The sequence below is a fragment of the Oryzias melastigma genome, linkage group LG21 (genome assembly GCF_002922805.2).
Source record: "Oryzias melastigma strain HK-1 linkage group LG21, ASM292280v2, whole genome shotgun sequence".
Taxonomy (NCBI): Eukaryota; Metazoa; Chordata; class Actinopteri; order Beloniformes; family Adrianichthyidae; genus Oryzias; species Oryzias melastigma.
Window position 1 is genome coordinate 23,134,373 of NC_050532.1, and position 22,125 is coordinate 23,156,497.

At 39.5% G+C, this 22,125-nt stretch overlaps 1 protein-coding gene across 3 annotated transcripts in view; it reads left to right on the plus strand.

Moving 5' to 3' along the window:
• The window catches only part of hdac4 (histone deacetylase 4), a 143,976-nt gene that overhangs the window by 66,633 nt on the left and 55,218 nt on the right, over positions 1 to 22,125 (plus strand). For 2 of the 3 annotated variants that reach the window (XM_036209569.1, XM_036209570.1), the window contains exons 3-7: positions 13,877 to 14,068; positions 14,140 to 14,285; positions 14,724 to 14,871; positions 19,340 to 19,460; positions 20,382 to 20,500. In XM_036209569.1, the coding sequence (XP_036065462.1) occupies positions 13,877 to 14,068; positions 14,140 to 14,285; positions 14,724 to 14,871; positions 19,340 to 19,460; positions 20,382 to 20,500 (726 nt within the window). Of the gene's footprint in view, positions 1 to 6,565; positions 6,909 to 13,876; positions 14,069 to 14,139; positions 14,286 to 14,723; positions 14,872 to 19,339; positions 19,461 to 20,381; positions 20,501 to 22,125 lie in introns of those variants that run through there. The other variant, XM_024286810.2, reaches the window with a different exon arrangement.

The following is a 22,125-nucleotide window of genomic DNA, read 5'->3' on the forward strand; positions in this document are numbered from 1 at the left end:
CATATAAAGAAAATTTAAATTGAGTACCGTATTTTTCGGACTATAAGTTGCACCGGAGTATAAGTCGCAGGGGCCAAAAAATGCATAATGAAGAAGAAAAAACCATACATAAGTCGCACTGGAGTATAAGTCGCATTTTTTTTAAGTAATTTATTTTACAAACTGGTTGAAAAAAACGATATTACATCATCCTGGAAGGTAAGTTATAACATTCATAAGTGAATAGAGAACAGGCTGAATATGTGTCAACACATATTCACATATTAGCATCATGAAAAAAACGAAAAGGTGTAGCATTTATATAACATAACAGTTTTATTTAACTATAGCCTCAAGACATCAACTTTGTATCTTTACTGTAATTAATTGCACGCAATCTCACTCCATATCACTAAATCCGTTAAATTCTTCGTCCTCTGTGTCACGTCTGAATAACTAAAGTAAATAAAGTAATTGCATAGATCACCATAAGAGGGCACTCTAGACTTATGGTCCATATCTCATCTCATTAAAAATTCGTATATAAGTCGCACTGGAGTATAAGTCGCAGGGACATTCAATCTATGAAAAAAACCGCGACTTATAGTCCGGAATATACGGTAGTTATTCATTGAAATCATTATAAGTCAGGACCAAAAAATGCAGTTTGAAAAAGCTTGTAAATGTGGCTCAATCGTACATTCAGATAGCTTCAATGTTGCTCTACGTTGTTGTTATTAGGTTGGGGTTGTGTTGAGCTGTAAGCTAGAGGGAGAGTTACTAATTAGATGGATGATGGGAAGTGGGGCGGGATTTCTCCACGCCAACAATTCAGAGGCGAACTTCATGTGTTTGCAATAAACTTGAATTGATTACATTTTGACAAAAACGTAAGATTTGATCACTTATTTATCGAGAAAAGGACATTAATGAACATTAAAAGCTAATGTAAATTTGCCAGATTTTAGCTATATGTTTAGAGTATGATTTGATTTTTTTTTTTTCACTTTTAAACCCATTATAAAAACATAAATAAAGAATGTTGACGTTTGAGTTTACATCAGGACAGTTCGGCTACATTTTTCTTTTGTCAAGTTTTCTTGGTTTGATTTAATCTGTCTGTATTGGGGGTTTTGTCGGGTTTGACAAACCTTCTCAGACCCCTTTAAAGCCTTTAGTAAGCAGAGATGATCTAAAAAAAATGAAGGAAAGTTCCTTTCTTTTCTGAGGCTGCCTATCCTTTATGTCATATTTTTTGCAGACATTGCTGTTGTGTTGGTGGGTGTGGTGTGGGTTTGCATGTACTTGCATGTCTGTTTGTGTGATTCTTTTTTGTGTGTTGGTCTTGTGACTTCCAGGACCTTAGCGGTAGGAACTGCCTTGTCTCTGGTTCTGTTCGCTGCCTCATCCACATCCCACCACTACTCTCACTTCTCCAAAGAAACGAGTAAAGTGTCCATAAAGATGTGTTTTAGTAGCTAATAGAACACCAGCGCTCTGCGTCTTACCCAACAGCTTGTTTCCATATTTAGATTGTCAGTGCAACTCATAAGTCGGTCTCAGCTGCTCTCTTTGTTTGGCTCTCCGGTCTTGCCCCCACCCTCCCAGGTGAACCTCCCTGTTCTAAAAATGAAGTTGTGTTTGTCTGTGTTCGTGTATGCCATTGTGGTTTGGGATAATTGGCATTAGCTGTTATCAGTGTCATGGCTGCGTGGCGTTCAGCTAAGCCTTTGACGTCAGCGCCGTCCAACCGGCCGATAAGGCAGAACTTTATCACAGACAGGTGTGGGGGGGTGCGTTGTCAGATCAAACAAAAACTGGGCTTTCTGGATTCCACACAAACTGCAAAAATAGCTTCGGCAAACATGTGCACAGTATCAGACCACCCAGCACTCACATGCAGACACACACGGAGCCGAGCTTCAGACCCCACTCCAGTTTGGTGGTATGAACCAGAGATCCGTCTTTTTGGGGGATTTTCTCAGAATCATGTTTTTTTGTTTTATCAAGGTTAATGTCACGCTTAAATACTGGAGCTGTCGTCAGTGACAGAAATATCCCACACTCTCTGGACTACCTCAACTCTTCAACCGGATTCATAACTCACGCAATTCCAACGCGGAGAAAAGCATCTTTCCACAGAAAGACGCTTTTTTTTCGGCATCAAAATCAGCTGGTTTACGTTTATTGTGTAATCACTTTATTACTGTAAAGCACCAAACTAGTTTTAATCCGCATCAGAATCCGTTGGGTTTACATTAATCGTAAAAATGCTTGAAGAGTTACAGTAATTCAAAGAGCGAAAACACTGGAGGTAAAGTATGGGGTCAAATCAGGATAAACTTAAAGTGAAGGAAAACACAGATTGTAAATAAAAATAAATAAATAAATAAAAAAAGAAGATATTTTCCCAGGGGGCTCAAAGCCCCGCCCCTACGTAGAAGTAGGCTGAACTCCGAAAATGAAAATTTTGAATCTAAACTGTAAATCGTGGATTGATAGCAAAGAGGGAGAGAAAAAAAAACTTAACAACATAGCAGCTGTTATGATGTTCACTATGTACTGATACTAGAGTATTTACCCACATCTGGAAGAGTCTCGCTGCAAATCTTGCTTCTTAATACCATATTTCTTCCTATTGGGTCTAACAGGTGCTCACTACTTTAAACAGTGGTTTTAATTTCATCTTTTGCTCTGTATTAAATTTGAGTGAAAATGAGGATTTTTACAGCAGTTATTAGGTTAAAAATAACTGTGATTTAAAATAGATTATCTACCCATTCATTTTCTTAACACATTTTGTCCCTTTTGGGATCACGGGGCTGCTGGAGCCTAAGCCAGCCAATACATTAAATTGACTCATTAATTATAGGTCACAATTAATTAATAACATGACAGCACTAGGTTTAATTATTTTTTTTCACTTTTAAGTTTTGAATAGGTATATTTCTTTAAATTGTTTTTTTTTCTCAGATGTACAATTTGTATTCCAAATTTTCAATATTTTTTACTATATAAAGATTTATTTAAAAAATCAACTTTGACTTCCAAATTTCTGGTTTATATTCACTTTAAGCTGATCCTGATTTGACCCCACAGTAAAGCTCTGATGTTAAAGGGTAAAAGTAACTGCATCTCATTGCTAAGCTGAATTATTGTTCTTTATTTTAGTTAAAAGGCAAACAAACTAATTATTGGGAAAAAAACCCTCTTTTTTAAACACTTGATCCTCAGATATACAACAAACCATTTCTGTATTGATTGAGTCTTATTTTATCCATGCTAAGACTACAGTGAATCTCATTGCACGTACACATGGGAACTGTTCTTGGTAAAAATCCTACATTTTGCTATATTAAAGGAAAAATGAATGCAGTTTTCCAAACTTCCTGATGGTTGTTCAGCTGCTTTTTTACTTGTAAAGATTGACTTCAGCTGCAGAAAAGTTCATGCAGCACTTGTACTTTCTGTTCATCAAAGGTCATTACAAAACCTTTTAAATCTACCCTTTAGAAATGACTGCTAGTGAAGGAACACAAACTTTGATTAAAAAAAAGATTTTATCCTTTGCATTGCATGTGTGGTTTAGAACTGAAAGGAAGAAATGAGCTGATACTGATGTCAAAAGAGCAGTTAAGAACCGATGAAAATCTGCTTCTTTAGTTTCTTCTTATAGCATTTTTATTCATGTTTATTCTTTTTTATTTGTGTTTTTTCTTGTAGCATTTTTCTCATGGTAAAAGGATCTATATAAAATAAATGTATATAAAATTCCATATAAAATTCAAATTGTATTGGATCAGAAAACCAGATGCTAGAAAAAGCTCAGACTAATGACGCAGTGACTGAAATGGGCGGGGCAAAGTCGTCCTTTTACACATATATATAGTTGGAGTGGCACTTTAAAGGTTGTTGTTGAAGTCAGGAATTTATAATCTATCGAAATACTCCAAAAGTGTGCACACTTGTGAGATTAAAACATCAGATAAAATAAAAATGTTTGGAGAAATTCCCACACAGTTGTATAGAGATATAAATCTGGCTGTAAAAAAGAAGAAACAATGTTTATTTTGGTTTTAAGTTGGTCCATTAACCATTGGAATGAACGGAGCGATTGTCTCCAGCCTGCTGTGATTTCTTGGTTAACTTTGTCTGGTTACTCTCGTTATCAAACAAGCTCCAACTTGGAAGCCAAAGATTTGCCTCCTGGTTTGGCCCTGAGGATCCTTCGGCTCTGTCACATGGATTTTATCAGACAGACGATCTTTGCCTCCCAGCTTCTTCAGCGCTGAAGTTCTGAGACTTTATCTGGATTTCTGTTTGTGCTACTGTTAGAGTTAGTCCTGTTTTCCAGCTGAGGATGATTTGACACATGGCTTTCCCTAAATGGTGTACTCCCCTTGTCAGAGTTTAAAAACTCTTTTCTTTGTAATGTTTTCCATGTATGACTTTAAAAGTTTGGTGTGCTTTTGAAGCATAGCAGACGTCCCAGTTTAGGAACAAACGGCTTAAAGCCCCAAACCTTTTGATCTGTTAAAAAAAGAAAAGTGTTTTCTTTTATAATCTTTGTGCCATTTTTAGCCAAAATCCCAAAACCTGTGTTGTTTTCTAAGACATGGTGTTAATCAGAATTTTTCCTTTGAGTCGTGGTTGGGGGGAAACCATTGATTGTATATACGACCTGGACAGAGTGAGTGTGAGATCACCTCTACAGAGTTTTCGCTGGGTCTTGTGAAAATAATACCCCCAAAAGCATATTAAAAAGTCCTGAATTTTTATATCTGACTTTTAAGAATTGTGCCGCTTGAAACTTCTTCGTTTCACATTTCATGCCAAAAATCATGTTTTTTTAACAATTATTTTGATCATATGATGTAAATACACAGCGGGAGAACCAGTTGCTGCGTACCAACGTGCTAAATGCACACCACCGCATTGAAAACAGAAGAGTGCTAATGCATCTTGGCAAAAACCACAAATTAGATATGAAGCTAATTTTGATTATTAAATAAGAAAAAAATAGCAAAGTGGGAAATAGACTGAGACATTTATCTTAATTTTTGACAGGCATGATCTTATAAAGTTCGTAAAAAGTCTTAAATTTAACTTGAAGAAACGTGTAGGAACCCTGCCCATAGAAAATGCTTTACTTCCATTTACAGGTAAATGAAGCAATTTTTCCGTGGTACAGATATCGCCCAATTTAGCATTTTTTGGGATCAGACAACGTCAGTAAGCAGTGATAAATACAGTTTTTTTTTTCAAAATGGTCATGTTTGCATTCTGCAAATTTTTTATCACTAATCCGATTTTCGCAATTTCATAGTCAATGAAAACGCAGCTCCAGGTTTTTTGATTTGGACCCGCAAAGACCCCTGGGAACGCTTTGAAGACGAATCAAAAGATAATCATAGGGGGTATTTAACATTGACATGAACAGAGATGGACTAAACAAGGCTGTTACCTTGGGTTCCAACTGAATGAAGTCGATTCAGTCGACATTTTTCTGCTGTATAGATATCGCCTGATTTCGCCATTTTGGAACCAGGTGACATTGGTAAGCAGTGATTGGTCCAATAACGCTTTGAACGTTTAACTTGCAATAAAGAAAATATATCGTGGAGAAAAAAATAGGTTTAGCAAGAACATGTTAAAAAGAGACACCATAGCAAGAATGGTTATTCCGACAAACAGAATGACTGAGTAATAGCTGGGATGTTGGCTTTCTATTTGAAACGCGAAGGGGGGAAGGGATCTCCATGTATTGTCAATGGTGCAACCCCACCACCGTTCCCCTCCCCTCTTGTCGAGCAGGGAGCTTGTGGCCCATCCAGCTTATTTTCTACGTAAGTAATAGAATATTTTTCGAACTGCAATTTCATCTGCTCCTGATCCACAACTATTTAAATAAAAAAATACTCAGAAATGCAAATTTTACGTTTTTTTTAACACGTTCTTAAGGTATGATGCTAAGGCCACACAAACGTAAAAACATAAACGTAATAATCATAATTAAAAAATCCACTGCAGATGCTTTTAAATGGATCAAAAGATGATCCGACTGGTTCTTGAAGACCATGTGTGGACATCGCATTCTGAGTTAATTCTGTTTAACTCGAGCTCTGTTACTACAAAATAAAAAAGGTTAAGAATAATTTTCTTTGTACATGTCTCATCATCATAAAAATGCCTGAAGAACATGTTAAAACACTATTTTCATTGGAGTGGTTCTTTTAACATCCCATTCCTAACATTTTCTCCTCAAGTGAGAGTATAGCAGAGGACACGAATAAATAAATGGAGGCCAAAATAAAAACTGTACCTACATTTTAATGATTCATGGTATCAGCAGACCCTCATCGGCTTCAGCAGAGACGTTAGGTTAAAATATAGGACAGTACACTGTTTTTACCTTTAAATTGCCACACTATAGCAATTATTTCTATTCAATTGTCAATTTTCTTACATTTGATTTGAGCCCTCCCTCTAACAAAATCATCTTGTGCATGAGAAGGCGATGCGATGCTGCGTTCATGTGCAACAAGTCAAAAGAGAACAGTGTGAGCGGTGCGGCCGTGAGCCTCGTTGCTGAATGAGGAGGCAAAGAGTGACGCCGGTGAAATCCTCAACATGCCTGAGACTGCCCTCTGATGTCACGGAGAGGGAGGGAAGAGTGGGAGGGGACCGGCTGAACGGAGAGACGGAGCGGGTGGCAGCTGGAGGGCAGTGCAGCGATCGGCAGAGAGAGAGGAGGACGACCCGGAGGCTTTGATCCGCGCAGCCGCTCGCTCTCTCGCTCCGTTTCCTGGACTTTGGCGCTGAGATCTCCCACTTTTGGCTGAAAAAAGACTCACTTTTCGCTCCCCCCGCTCTGTTCTTCCACACACACTCAAGCTCGGAGCAGCGGACAGCAACGGCACAACTGATGGGTGAGAGCTGTGGTTATGCAAGTATCTCTGTGTAAATATCCTGTGGGGATGGGCTGGATGATATCTTCCCTCAGTTGTTTTTGACTTGTTGGGTGAATGCTGTCCCATCTGCAAGTGTCTCCACAGCGTGTGTGTACTTGTTTAGCCTGTGGATATGTTTCTATATGTTGTGTTTGTGTTGCTGTGTGGGTGAGCACTGACAGCGTTTCATGAATGACACTGATGTATGGCGACTCGCTCAGCAGCAGAACCTTTTGACTGAATGGAGCAGATGGCAGAGACGCCGCTTGCCCCGTCGCACACATCATTGTGTTCTCAAGTGTCTTTTGTGGAGGAAAAAAAAATGTACAAGTTCAAATGCAGCTTGGGAGTTGGAGGAGTTTTGTTTGTTGCATCTTGGCTCCCTGCATCCTTAGATGATGTTTGTGCTTCATCCAGGTTGGCTTTGACTCTTGAAATCTGGCTTTGTCACGTAATTCTGATTAAGTGTTTTGATTAGTTGCTCTTATGATTGTTTGATCCTCCAGAGTCGGCCCTGTGGGAGTGCTGGCTGGCTGGCGGGCTCTGGTCATGAACACAAAGATGTGGTGACACACACCTAAACCACCACACTCCCCTTTACTGGCACTAAGCTTATTATGCAACACACGTGGGCCCGCTGCTCAACTTGCCTACAAATCGCGTTTTCTCACCTGTCCAGTCAACCTGTGAGGTCCACTGCTGGCTGACGCGTACCTGCAAATTAGGGTCGGTTCTTGGTGCCACAAGCCTTTCATTGACATTTTCTGCCATTATGTTCCGAGCTGTGACTGAGCATGCTGGCTCACTTTCTCCAGCCCCTGTGAGTAAACACGGGGGGGTTTCACCGAGTGCACAGATGCCCGGTGGTGTGAGGAAGTCCCGTGGGAATCCTGAGCTATAAATAACCCCCGTGTGTGTGATCTATAATCTAAGGCTGAGAAGGGGATGAGAGGCAGGTGGGAGGGAGTGATAGAGATGAATGAATGGAATGATGAGGGGCCGGCGGGATGGGAGGTCCGATGATGTCAAGGATATTCGCCTTTTCCAAGACTAGACTAACATCTTATCAGTTATTAAGTCGTTTTGGGGAGTTTTATCTCATCAAAAATAACTTTAGATCCTTGTACATGCTTATTTTTTCTAAATTAAATCAACTTTGAGAACTAAACCAAAAACATAAGGTTCTAAAAATTCCATCAATCTTGCTTTTTTTTTCCCAAAGACTTTATCTTCCGGGCTAGGATTCTCCAGGTACCTCACGACGTGATACCCGAAACACAATCCATTGCTCATGATAATAATGGTATCACGATACTGCGATAATTGGTAAAAAATCATCTCCAATAACTAGGGCTGCCACGATTAGTCGACAAATTGATGACTAATCCGCTGATAAAATAGTCGACGACCAATTTAATAGTTGATTAGTCGTTACTTTATATTATATGAAGTCAAGTGTTGTAAAGTTGAAACTTATAATGGCATATGCTACATTTTTGGACTATTTGGGCATTTATTGATGCTTTTAATTCTAAATTGGAGCTTAGCTAATATTTCAGCTACATGCTAGCTGTTCTGGCTAATTTTGGCTTTTTTTCATTTTTTAGGGTGTTTTGAATATTAGTTAGTACCGGTATTTCAGCTGCATGCTAGCTTTTTGGGTAGTTTGGGATTAGTTTGGTTAGTTTTAGGCTATTTTGGAGTATAGCTAATATTTCAGCTACATTCTAACTATTTTGGTTAATTTGGGTTTTTTTTAGGCTATTTTGGAGCTAATATTTCAGCAGAATGTTAGCTATTTTGACTAATTGAAGCTTTTTTTTGTTGAGGCTATTTTGGAGCTTAGCTAATATTTCAGCTACATGCTAGCTGTTTTGACCAACTTTGGCTTTTTACAGTTTTTTTAGGCTAATTTGGCATTTAACTAATATTTTAGCTGGCTATCAGCTTCAGCATCTTCAGCTATCAGCATTAGCATCTTTAGCAGCCAAATTCAGCTTACAGCATTCACACTACCATTAACGCAGGTAATGATATATAGAGAGTTTTTAGTCAATTTAAAGCTAATGATGGTTAAGATGTGTGCGCTACATCCAGTTTGCGCCTGACCCGATTAGTCGACTAATCACCGATTCTTTTTTTCCGATTAGTCGACTATTAAAATAATCGTTTGTGGCAGCACTACTAATAACTCACAATATATAGAAGAGCGCAAATTTTTAAGGAAAATATATCCCAATTTATCATACTAAAGAATTCGTGTCTTATTTTGCACAACAAATAACACATATTTTAGTGTTAGCGAGCACCACATGCTTTTACTGAGGCATCTGATTTGTCAGTTTATTACTTGAATAACAAACATCTTCAAAATAAATGTATTAGTTGGTTAAGAAGAATATACCAGAGCAAGGATGATTAATTTGACAAATAAAACGACTGACAAATAACTATTTCTTAATGGAAGTCTTATTGTTTTTTTTTTTTACCTTCCTGAAAACACCGGGAACTTTCTATTTGGAAAACGAGAGGAGTGATTTCCGCTATCAATGCCCAGAATTGAAAGTTTTCATGGCTAGCTTTAGTTCATTCCCTAAAATGACTTCCATATATCTGTCAAAGAAAGTGAAGCATTTTTAGTTGGGCTCTTTGGCGACAGAGCAGCTCCTCTTCACCGTCTGTGTTTACGTTTGGATAAGCAGGAAGTTCAGTCCGGTCATACTTCACTGGTGTGACCCCCTGTGGAATCCCCTCGCAGAAGGGCAGATATGTGAGCAGTTATGTCAACAATGTGGCTGCATGAACATGCTGTTAAAGAGTTTTAGGGATCAGCCTACACTGCACACAACCTGTGTTTGAGTTCACAAAATCACTTTAAAATTACGATTTTTTGTTTTTTAGTCAAAGTGATCCCAATTTTGAGTTTAAAATGAAGCTATCATGCTGAAAATTCTAGTGTTTTACCCTTTAGAAACATGCAAACTACACATTAGTCCAATAGAATCGGTTACACTAACACTACAATAAAGGAAGAAATGCACCTGAACTCTCCACGCTTCGTACAGATGGAAATCTCTATGTAAATACAAGATGTGTGGGTTGTGTTTTTTGTCCAGCCTTTATCCCAAAGTACTCTTTTATTTCTGTAACAGGAGTGTTTGTTGTCGCGTCCTGTGCAAGTCAACTTGCTCGAGCCCCTCTCTTGACCTTGGCTCGGCACCATGACCTCATGCAGCATCCAGAGGGGCCGGCCTGGTAAACTGGCCTTCCCAGGTGTCTGCCCCCCGTTGTTTGCGGTGTCGGTGTGTGCGTCTGCTCCCGTCCACAAAGCTTTGTTTACTGTAAACCTGCCTCCGAAGACCTGGTGTGCTTTTGTGTCGTGCTACAACCGTGACGGGATCTTGCAGAGTCAGCTTGACTGAAATGTCAGTGACACAGATGTTCTCAGAAGTCCTACGCTTTTTCAAAATAAAACAATTCAACAAAAGATATATCGGACAACATATTTAACCTTTCATGCCCATGAAGATTTTAAAAAGTTGTATCAAAGATTATGAAAATAAAGCATCTGCTGATGCTGGATGAATACTTGATTGTCTTTGTGGTTCAAGAGTTGCATGGAGTATTAATACCAATTTAAGTTCCTTTGAGTGGCCAACACCACAATCTGTAGTCAGCAATAGCTTTCAGCTTCAATCTCAATGTTCCAGTTAGTGGTTAGCTCGTGAGGAGCCGCTCGGAGCAATGATTACAGCGCCGTGCCCTTTTTCTCCATCCCTGTTTGTCTCGGTGCCGTCTGAGCTGGTAGCTCCTCAATCTAAGTAGCTGTAATTAGGTTTTCTGTCTTGCCTTAGCCCTGCAGGTGATCATTGATCACAAGTCTGTAAGCAAGCAGGGATGCGGGCGGAATAGGACATGGATTTGGCTCCTTTTCTCTCCCAGCAGGAGAACACTTATTTGGCCCTTACACTTGATGTTGGTGCCTTTGTTGTTGTCATTTTACCAAATATAATACATTAGTGGATTTTATAGTTTCTAGATTTCCTATTTCTTGAGAAAGGAAAACCCATACCGACAACTCAAAATGACTTGTAATTGTCGGGACTGTTGAGTTATTTATGAAGGCTCCAGTAATATTTCAGTGTAAACATTCAGAGATTAGGACACTGCCCCCTGCTGGTAGGACCATTGAGTCTTTACATTTTACTGGTTAATAGGGACAAACTGTGCTTCCATTTGTTTTCTAATGCCATTGAAGTGACATGGCTAGTTTGTCAACCAGAGAACCTTCTGGGAATAAATCACTAGATCCTGGAAGTATGTAATTAGTCATCATGAGCCTGCAGCATTTCTTATAAGCCATCTTTAACAGTAGAATGGAGCCTTTTGCTGGTGTGGATGGTGTAGTAATTCGTTTTTAAAGTTTGTTGTCACTCATTTGTGAAACAAAAAAAGAGGATGCTCTATTGGTCAGAGAAGGGATCCATTTCTTGAGTTGAAGGCCCTGTGAGTAGATATGTAATTAATCAGTTTTTGTTAAACTTTACATAAAAAACACATTTTTGGTATGCTAAAGAGCTTTGTTTTTCAAGCCTAAAAACCCCAAACGCCCTGTTTGACGTCCAGCTCTTCAGGCGAGTCCTGACAAGCACACAGGGATGCAGCAGCACAGCACCAGCATGACCGCCCCGGCCGCACCCTTTCTTCCCCCACTACTGTCCCATTGGGTGGTGTCAAGTTTCCTCCTGTGCTGAAAACCTGCCCGGTACCAAAGATGTCATTGGCTATCTCGGGAAGTTAACTGCCACTCCATTCGCCACCTCACTGGTCGCCAGGGTGTCCGTGATAGGCTCAGGATGTTGTGCGCTGGCTTCAGAGTATCGATCTCTGGCAGAGGGCTTGGCACAGAGCGAGGTGGTTCTCCACTATGAATATATTGATCAGAATAATAAACTGGAGGCTTAAATTTGTTTAGGAATTCTGAAATCATCTGTGTGGAAGTTTAACCCCTCCTCTCGTTGACATCAGAACAGCACATTGAAGCCATTTCAGAAATCTCCAGTTCTTTTTGGCTGAAATTTCTGATGTTTTTTGTTGTAATGTTGAGCAGGATTGTGTGGCTGTTTACTTTTAAGCTGCTGTTTCGCTTGGTTTTAGAGAAATAATCTGATGGGACAGCTCCTCCCGTTGCTGGAAGTGAACCATGATGACCTTTCTCTTTTATTGTGCATGTTTGTCTGGATTATTTCTGTAAAGCAGATTAAATGTTGCAGATTAAATGACCCATCGGGGGCATCCAACACAAACACGCCATTTTTTTTCTATTCTATTTGCGTCAGTCTTTTTCATCATGCGCTTTAAGCATATGGCTCCAGTTGTTGGTGACGTCTCTGCTTTTCTGTTTTGAACTCGTTTTGAAAAGCTGCTTCTAGTTTTGAGTTCATATAACATCTGTAAGATGTTTTGATGTTTCAGCTGCATTGAAAAAAACTTCCTACAAAATAACACATCTGGATTCTCTTATGTAGTTTCATTTTAAAAGTACTAATGCACTTATTTATAAAGGGTAGCCATGACCAACACCTTGAAGACCCACTCAAATCATCTATCTTCAAAGCGTTCCCAGTAGGGATGGTCGATATGTTGGTGCCAGTATCTGTATTGGCCAATATTTGCATAATTTGAGATTATCGATCCGGTATCTAAAATTACCAATGTTTTACTTTGACCGGTGGCTACAGCAGGAGAAGCGCTCTGTTTAGCACATGCTAGCACAGGACCCCGCCCCGGAGTAGATAGGGGAGGGGTCAGAGTATGTTTTGGCTGTTCAAGTGTTGCAACACATTTTCTCACTCCCAACTTGTCATATATAGACTTATGGTTCGGTCTGTATCACTTTTTGTGGTGTGAGATAACTTCAGCTCATCGTTTTTCGACCATATCCGCCTTTCTCTTCGTGTCGCGTGACATAAAGCGGCTGCTTGGAACGCTACCTATGTTAAAAATATTGTTAACATAGCTAGGATTTTTTTTCTTCCTCTTCTTATGTTGTTTTGCGTAATTAAGAAAAAAAAAACCATAGCTAGCAGTCTGTTAGCTATGTTTTTAACAAAGCTATGTGTTCACGTTTTTAACATAGTTAGCGGACCCAACTTTTAGCCCAAAGTTAAAAGCTATTTAAAGCCAAACAAAAACATGAATTTGAAAAGTTTCTCTGCATTTTTGTAATGTTCTTGGCTATGTGAAGGTTATTGTATTTCTAATAAAGAAAAAATAATTAATCTCTAAACTTTGTGTTATTCTAGACACTTGAATCTCGGTATCAGCAAATATTGGCTATCAGTTACAGCTGCAGGAAAAAAGTATCGGTTATCGGTATTGGCCAGAAAAAATTATATCGGCCCAACCCCTAGTTCCCTGTTGTTGTTTAAATCTGATTATGTCGCTTTTAGCCAAAATTTAAAAACTGGCGTCTTTTCCAGTGTTTCTGCAGAGCCGCAAATTCATAGGTTGTGGCTGTTGGTTTGGAGCAACGCTGCACCCACTGTTACTGTCTAGTAGTATAGAGTCCGAGATGAGCTTCAAATGGGACAGAGAAAGTTAAATTTTATTCCTCTCAAGTCAATATTAACAAGTGTTCAAATTTTTATGATTACACCTGTTTACCTCTGGAGAAAAAGCCGGTGAAATTCATTTTTTTTTCCCTAAAAAAACGGCAAAAAGGGTCGAAATAGGACGGGAAAAAAGGCTGAAAGCTTGAAATGGAGAGTTCTGGTCAAGGACTTTTGGACGATGGTTTTGGCTCAAATGATACTTTTTTTGTTTGTCAGCTTCTGGGACTTCCAGCTACTAATTTTCGGGCGCCATATTTTTTCTCTGTAGCCAGATTCTCTTGAACCACACACCTGTAGAGTAGATCTAAAGACTTTATCTCTCGTCTTGTTTAGTGGATGTGAGCCCAGCTGCGCTGCCCTCGCAGGTGCCCCCCACTTCAACCGCCATCCTCCCCATGGACCTGCGTGTAGTGGACCACCACCACCACCAGCAGCAGCCTGCTTTCGGGCTGGTTTCCCAGCCGCACCCGTCTGTGGCGCCAGGTTGTCCGGCGTCATCCGAAGGCGGCCATGGTCTGGTCATCGGTAAGAGTCGATGATTTATTTATCTATTTTTTGGTGATCTGTCCTGTAATCTTTGGCAAACCCGCCCACAGGCCACCAGGAGCAGCAGCTGCAGCACGAGCTGGTGGCTCTCAAGCACAAGCAGCAGCTCCAGAGGCAGCTCCTGATCGCCGAGTTCCAGAGGCAGCACGAGCAGCTGTCCCGGCAACACGAGGCCCAGCTGCAGGAGCACATTAAGGTGAGGCGGCCTTCTCCTGTTTGTGTGAGCCGGGAAGGGGGTGGAGGTTCTTCCTTGGATACAGCAGTAGCAGCAGCCCTGTGCTCAGCACCTTGTAACACACATGCTTACTTTTAAGTGGATGTGTTGGTGTAATTTGATCCAGCAGCAGCATGAGGCTGTTTGGTTATCTCCATGGGAACCTTGGCCCCATAAATCCTCTGTGTGTGTCAGATTTGTACATGACACTTCCTCTGCTAAAAAGCTTCATTTAGTGTGGCTGCGACCTGCCAGCCAGCCTGCAGGGACAATGAGTTTGGGCTGAAAATAACTCCTATGTGTCAACAATCTCCTCTTCGTCCGTCGTTATTCTCCGCCTCACTTTTCTGTCTCCTTATATTTGGAGCTCCTTCTGCTGCTCCTTTACCTCCTCTGTGTGTGTCCGCTTGTGTCCACCAGCACCAGCAGGATTTACTGGCCCTCAAACATCAACAGGAGCTGCTGGAGCATCACAGGAAGATGGAGCAGCAGCGCCACGAGCAGCTGGAGAAGCAGCAGCGGGAACAGAAGCTGCAGCAGCTCAAAAACAAAGAGAGGGGACAAGAGAGTAAGTTTTGCACCTCGAAAAGGATTTTGTGACTGAAGCACAGGTCAGTCTGTAGAATGTGAAGCCTGACTATGAAGGTTGTAATTGTTTGGAGTTTGCTTCGTTTATATTGGCGAGGATTTTTGTTCTGGTCCAAATGTTTAGATACAGGGTTCAGATTTATGATCCAGGTATGTTTAGATCTGCTGTGATTGGTGGTGTTTTAAAGTGTCGCCAGGTTTCTTAAACACGTTTTCCATATTTGTCTCTCAGGGAGCAACTACTTTAATAAACAGCTTGTAGATTAACTATAAATCCATTTATTGGATTTTTGAAGTCTTCTAGTCTTTGCTAAAACCCAATTTTAAAACTGATTCTAGTCTTATAACCAAAACGATGATGATATGTTTTATTTATGGGGCAACTTTCACACAATTTAAATTTTAAAAATAATATAAATCAACCAGACGGATAAAAAAAAGTCTTAAAATATGTAAACGAACTGATATTGTGAGATGGACGAATGAGGAGGATGTGAGCTGAATGTCGCATCTCATCCACCAGGAAGACTTTTTTGAAGTCTAACAATTTTTAAAAACAATTTAATTTCTTGCAAACCTGCTACACCCCTATTTAAAACGGGAAACGAGTTGCAAAGTTGGGATTTGAAGTTTGAATGACGAACACAATCTGGTCCAGCTCTGCGTTGGTTTGTGAGATGTTGACAATGCTAAACGCTGTTTTCTATAAGCTTCTAAATGAAATATTGTTAACTGTCTCACATCTGTGCAAAAAAATCAAGAAAAAAGAAAGGAAGGATTGTTAAGGATGGAAAAGGAGTTAAAAAATACATGTTTAACAGAGAGAATGATGCAAGTTGTTGAAAAAGTAAAATAGAGAATTTATTTAAGTGAAAATTCTTATTTTTTTTGTCATTTGTTGCACATTTTTTCTGCAAGACATGCCAAAAGGCTTTCATTCATCATTATGTAAGGTACTGCAATATAGAAGTGAAGACTTGGACTTGAAACTCAGACTTCAATCATACTCACTTGCAGAGACTTGAAGTCTGGGACTTTAAAATGCTGAACTTTCATTTATTCTTACTTTCTACCTATAGTAATATGCTGTCTGGTCCAAAAGCTCTTCTTCTGCATTACAAATACAGAAAAATCAATTGCTTGTTTATGGTAATGACAAATAGTTTAACTCCTTGATTCCTAAAATTATTTCCAGCAATAATATATATATATATATTTGTGCGTGTTTGCTAAATTAAGGTAATTTTGAAAAAGCAACAGGTGTTAAGGGACGAAAAGTTTTTTCATGACAATTATTATGGCAATAAAATAGTCATTTTAACTAAGTTTTAAGACTTGACTTGGACTTGAACATTTTTTTTAAATGGGAGTTATTTTTGTGAGCTGTTTTCCTACCTGGAAGTGAGACGTCCTGATCTCTCTCGTCTTTTGCTCCTTGTGGGTGGTGTTTGTTTTATGACGTCAACCTAGAGCCAGCAGCGTGTTTTGCCCATGAAAATTGTAAAATAAAACTAAAATGATTACCGCTTATTCCGCGGAGAAAGGGGTTGTTTATGTTAGCTTGGGGGCGGAGCTGGCTGCGCAGAAGCTTCCTGGAAGGGGCGGGGAATTGTCGTGGATTGGGAGGGGCTGGTGCTCAGGGAGCAGGATCTTTGAGGAATGTTTATATATCTGTGAATGGAGCGAAATATTTAATTTGAGTGATTCTTCCATTATTTCTGCATTTTTATTATTTAAGACCTTCTTTTTGAGCTAAGGATGCTAATATTTAGAAAAATCAGACTATAAAACCGCCTTCCTGTGTGTTTCTAACGTTTGTTCCCAGTTCTGAGTCACATTACCATAACGAGTCCCCTTCTCTGTAAAGCTCAGCGGTCGGAGCAGTCTGACCTCCAACATTCACTTCAGGAAGCGTCACTGTGAGTTAGGCAGGTGAAGGTCTCAGGAGCAGAACTCGAATGCCTTATTGTGTCCCGGTCCGCCACTGCAGCAGCGTTACACCAGGCTGAAGGGTAACTGCTCTGCAGGAGTGGCTTTTTTTTTCTGCTGTTTTGGCGTTTATTGTCTTGATGACCAGAGAATATCTCAGTGAAGATTTAAAACAAAACTCTCAACATTGTGGGTGTTTACAGTGGACGGGTTCAGTGATAATTTTACAGCCCCTCACTCTTTCCAGCTACGAGCGGAGCTGTGTATCCTGGAAACGGGTTTCATTTCACTCCCATGAACGTTGCCAGACCTATAAAACAAACAAAAATGTGCTTTTCTGTAAGTGCTGCCAGGCGTCGAGATGATCTGCCTGCAGAGTGTTGGTAATATGCTTAAACTGACATCAAACTCGTCTGAAGTTCATCCAAAAAAAGGGGAGATTTGATCAAACTGTTTATGTTTTTTCACAGTTCGGCTCGTCCCTTTTTAATATTTCATGCTCTCAGATGCAAAGCCGGCTCCTTTGCCAGCACGGTCCCTCCTCCCCGGGCGCTCTGCGCCGCGAAGAGTTTGACGTTGGTGGAAAAAAACGTCTGCGTAGTAAACAGAGGAAGCTTTGTTAAGTACTGCGCTGAACTGCACAGGCGGCCGGCTCTTAAAAGCTATTTGCAGTTGTGGCGGAACGCTCGTATTGGAATGTCAGCACTTCCAGATGCACCGCGAGTAAGGAAACGGGAGCTGTTGTCATGTTCACACACAAGTCAGAAACAAAGTCTTTCATTTCATGTAGTCAAACTGCTATAATTCTGCTCTGTTTGCATTATTGTGAAACAAGAGTGGAGGGCAGCTTCTGTTTGTTCAGATGGACTGAACTCTGAAAGGGTTTCCGGGGGTCATGAGAGGCTTTTCCTTTGGTTTCATTTGTACCCAAAAAATGTTCTGATGACTGACAGCTGGTGGAGGATGGAGGATATATATCAAGAAAATTAAGCACAAAATTAATTTTATTGATATACATCTTTGTTTTACCAAGCTGATATCATTTGGAATATTGCTTCCCATTTCTGTTTCACCGTTAGGGTTAGGTTGGGGATGTGAGGGGGTGTAAGCTAGCAGGAGAGCATGTAAACGGTAGTGGTGCCACAAATTATTATTTTAATAGTCGACTAATCACTGGTTATTTTTGCAGATTAGTCGACTAATCAGGTCATGCGCAAACTGGATGTAAAGCACACATCTTAACCATCATTAGCTTTAAACTATCTACAAGCTAGATATATAGCATTACCTACGATAATGCTAGTGTGAATGCTGTAAGCTGAATTTGGTCGCTGAAGATGCTGAGATTGATAGCTAAAAACGCTGAAGTTGAGAGCTGAAATTGCTGAAGCTAATAGCTAGCTAAAATATTGGTCAAATGCCAAATTAGCCTAAAAAACAGGAAAAAAGCGTGGGTTAGCCAAAATAGCTAGCATGTAGCAAAAAATAGTTAAACTCCAATATATACCCTCCAGAAACTGAAACTACTGAGAAAATATATCAAAAGATGGCTTAAAAATGTTTTAAACTAAATTAGCCAAAAAAGCTAGCATGCAGCTGAAATATTAGCTAAATAGTCTAAAAAACCTTAATAAATGCCAAAATAGTCCTAAAAGCTAGCATGATGTCATTATAACTTTCAACTTTACTACACTCCAACTCCATATAATAAAAAGTAACAACTAACCGACTGTTAAATTGGTTGTTGACTATTTTAATTGTCGATTAGTCAACTAAAAATGGCAGCTCTACTAAACAGAGGGGTGATGGGAAAGGGAGGCGGGCTTACTCCACGCCAAAAGTTCTGAGTAGAACTCAAAGGGGAATTTCTAAAGAACTCCTGCTGCTCTGCAGAAACTATGCAGAAAATGGCAAAATCAGATTAAAACAAACTACTGAGAAAATAGATCAAAAGATGGCTTAAAAATATGTTTTTAAACAATAATTTTAAAGATTTGTTTTTGTTGTTCTACTGAAAAGTTAGTTTTGTCTCATATCCAGTGAAATGTGATCAACTCAGTGCTTTAATTGGGCCTTGACTCACTGGTACTTAGTACCAGCACTTCTAGAAATAGCTCTTTAGAGTACCGCCACTTCTCCACGCCAGAAGTACTGCCAGTACTTAGTACTAGCTTGAATACGTGACTCAAAATACTTTATGATTTTTATTTTTTAAGACAAGAAAGACTTCATTAAAGTAACAATCTAGATTATTCTATGTTCATAGAAAAATGACTTCTTTACCTTTAAGATTCTCTGCATTTTATGCTTCAACTCCATAAAGGAGAGTACCACAACTTCTTGTTATAGTGGATAAACTAGATACAAATATTGATGAGACTTTGTGTTTTTTGCTGTCAGTATTTGGATGAATAGATTTATAATCCTGAACTTTTATACTCATTCATTACAGGATGTTTCCTTTTAATTGCAGTTGTGCTGGAAAAGGAACTCAAACGTCTCTCCTTGTCTCTCTATAGGTGCTGTGGCCAGCACAGAGGTGAAGATGAGGCTGCAGGAGTTTGTGCTGAACAAGAAGAAAGCGCTGGCTCAGCGAAACCTAAACCACTGTCTGCCCAGTGACCTGCGCTACTGGTATGGGTGAGTGTCACCAGTTTGCTGCCGCGCAGCCAGTTAGGCTGGAGGTGCGACAGGCAGAGCACCAATGGCTCGTTTGGAGCTGACGTCGGCAGCGGGTGTCCTCTGACTGTCTGAGAAAGGCTCTCTGTTAGTCTGTGCGTTTTCTTTTTAAAGCATCAGATAAAAAAATATTTAGAAAACTCTCTTTATTCATTCTTTAGGCTTTTGTCTATGCGGATTTAAAAAAAAAGGCGTAAATGTTTTTATTTTTCTCCAGTTCTGTAAATTTTTGACGTTTTGAAATATAGTCACAACAAAAATCCTGTCTCCACCCTTAGCGTTTGACTTTAAAAGACACAAAAATGAGGATTCTTTCGACTGCCGATTCTGTTTGAGGTGTGTTGGAAGCAGACAAATAAAGAACTTCCGTTCAGTCACATTCAGCCATCGCTGTGGAGGATGACGTCACTACTTCTTGTTCCTCTGGTCTTAAATTTGTTGGATTTTTAGCTCACTTTAAACACATGCACTCCTTACATGACCTTTTCTCCTCATCAAACCCACTTTAGTCATGTCAGGAGATCAGCCCACTGCTGTTTTAAAGACCCACTTCTACTTTTTAACATGTTCTTATGGCATTTTTATGATGATGGAGGACAATATATCATGATAATTTGACTTAAAATTGTATTTCTGAGTGAATCAGGAGCAGATGAAAAAACGCAGTTTGGAAAAGAGCTTATTTGTGACATTGAAAATACACTAGGTAACAGGGTTATTACACAACTCAAAGGCAAATTTTGTTTTCGCTTTGCAGAAACAATCTAGAAAACGTCACATTTTTTTTGATTTTGTCTAAACTGTAGACTGTTACACAAAGAGTTGACATTTTAAAATATAAATTGCTCATTTGGAACTAACAAACTGCTTTTTATTTCGTAGAAAAACTCAGCACAGCTCTTTGGACCAGAGCTCTCCTCCCCAAACAGCACTGTCAGCCTACAACCACCCCATGCTGGGAACGTACGACGCGAAAGATGACTTCCCGCTCCGTAAAACAGGTATGAAAGCTTTAAGAAGCTGTTATTTGACATGATTTTTGTCTAAACACCACAGAGATTAAATAAAGAACAGTAAAAATAAGGTCACCTTAATTTTTTGCCTCTTTTGTCATTATTTTTAGCCACAAATTGAGCGGTGATCTTCCTTAGTGAGAACTTGAGGTTCTTGGAAGTTTTAAAACATTAACTCCATTAATTATTGTTTGAGAAGCATTTTTAATGTTTTTGTAGAAAATAATTACAATATTTTCGCTTCAGTTTAACCTTTTTAATACCAAACATGTCGCCAGATTCACCTAAATAACACACACTTTTCTGAAATATTGTAGCTGTTCGACTGTTTATTTGATCACCGTTGGAATTCTGATGTGGAGAAAAGCGGTTTTTCATATTGACTCTTTAAAACACATTACGAATGTAAAGTGTTTGAGAACGGAGTAATTCTGCTTTTCTCCACAATAGAATCAGGTCATTTGCATTTCACTTCTTTAAAATGTTGCATTTCAGCTCAAAGCTGCTTTTCTCCATCAACTGGAATTAGGCTAATTGCATAAACGGTTGAAGAGTTACAATAGAAAGAATAATAAACACTGGAGCTAAAGCTCGGATGTTACAGGGTTGAAGATGCCAATGGCTAGAGTTACCATTTTTGGAGTCATCAATGCTGAATAAAACATGTTTCTTCATTTCATGGACATTATTTTACGTTTTCATACCGTAGATGTCACCAGCAATACCAAAATGCTAGCATAACTCCTTGACCGTTTATGCAATTAGCGCAATTCCAACGAATACTGATGCAGAGAAAAGCGTCTTTTGCACCAATCTGCAAAACTTTGCAAAGTATCCGTTTGTTTGCGTCTATCACGTAAACGCCTTATAACTGTAAATTGCTGCTTTTCTCTGCTTCTGAATCCCTTGGAATGACATTATTAGTGTAAACATTTGAAGAGTTACAATGTTTGAAAAAAATGTCAACACTGGAGCAAAAACTACGGCACTTTACGTTTGAAAAGTGTCAGTTGGTCTACATTTATTATGTAAACATTTCATATCAGTGCTGAGTAATAAAATGACGCTAGCATCATAGCTAATAAAGGCTAACATATTAAGCAAACGTTCCCAAGTGAAACATTAGCTAGCACGCTAACGAGTGACTGTTACCGAATAAAAAATGGGCGGGGCTTTAGTACTAGAGGTGCAGAGCATGATGAAGTGAAACTTCTGAAATTATATTGACCAATCACAAAATTCAACTGTAATATCTCGTTTCAACCTGTAGGGGGCAGCACACAGACTATAAAATTTGCTTTAAATCAATAAAAATGTGGCAATGAACAACAGAAATTACTTTTAAAGCCCCATTTATAGAGTCACCAGCCAAAAAAAGATGATTTAGTGTTTGGTTACCCTTTAATGGCGTAAACGGTTGAAAGGTTACCATAGTGTAGCACTGGAGCTAAATCTCCTGTGTTAAAGGGCAGAATTGTGTCCATCTGTCCACGCTGACACAGCCGAGCTGCATTTATCCATTTAGCGCCAGCAGCTGCTTGGGCCTCACAGCTGGAGAACAAACCGTGTACTCTGGCCTCGCTCCCACCGGCTGCTCAGATTACCAGATTCAA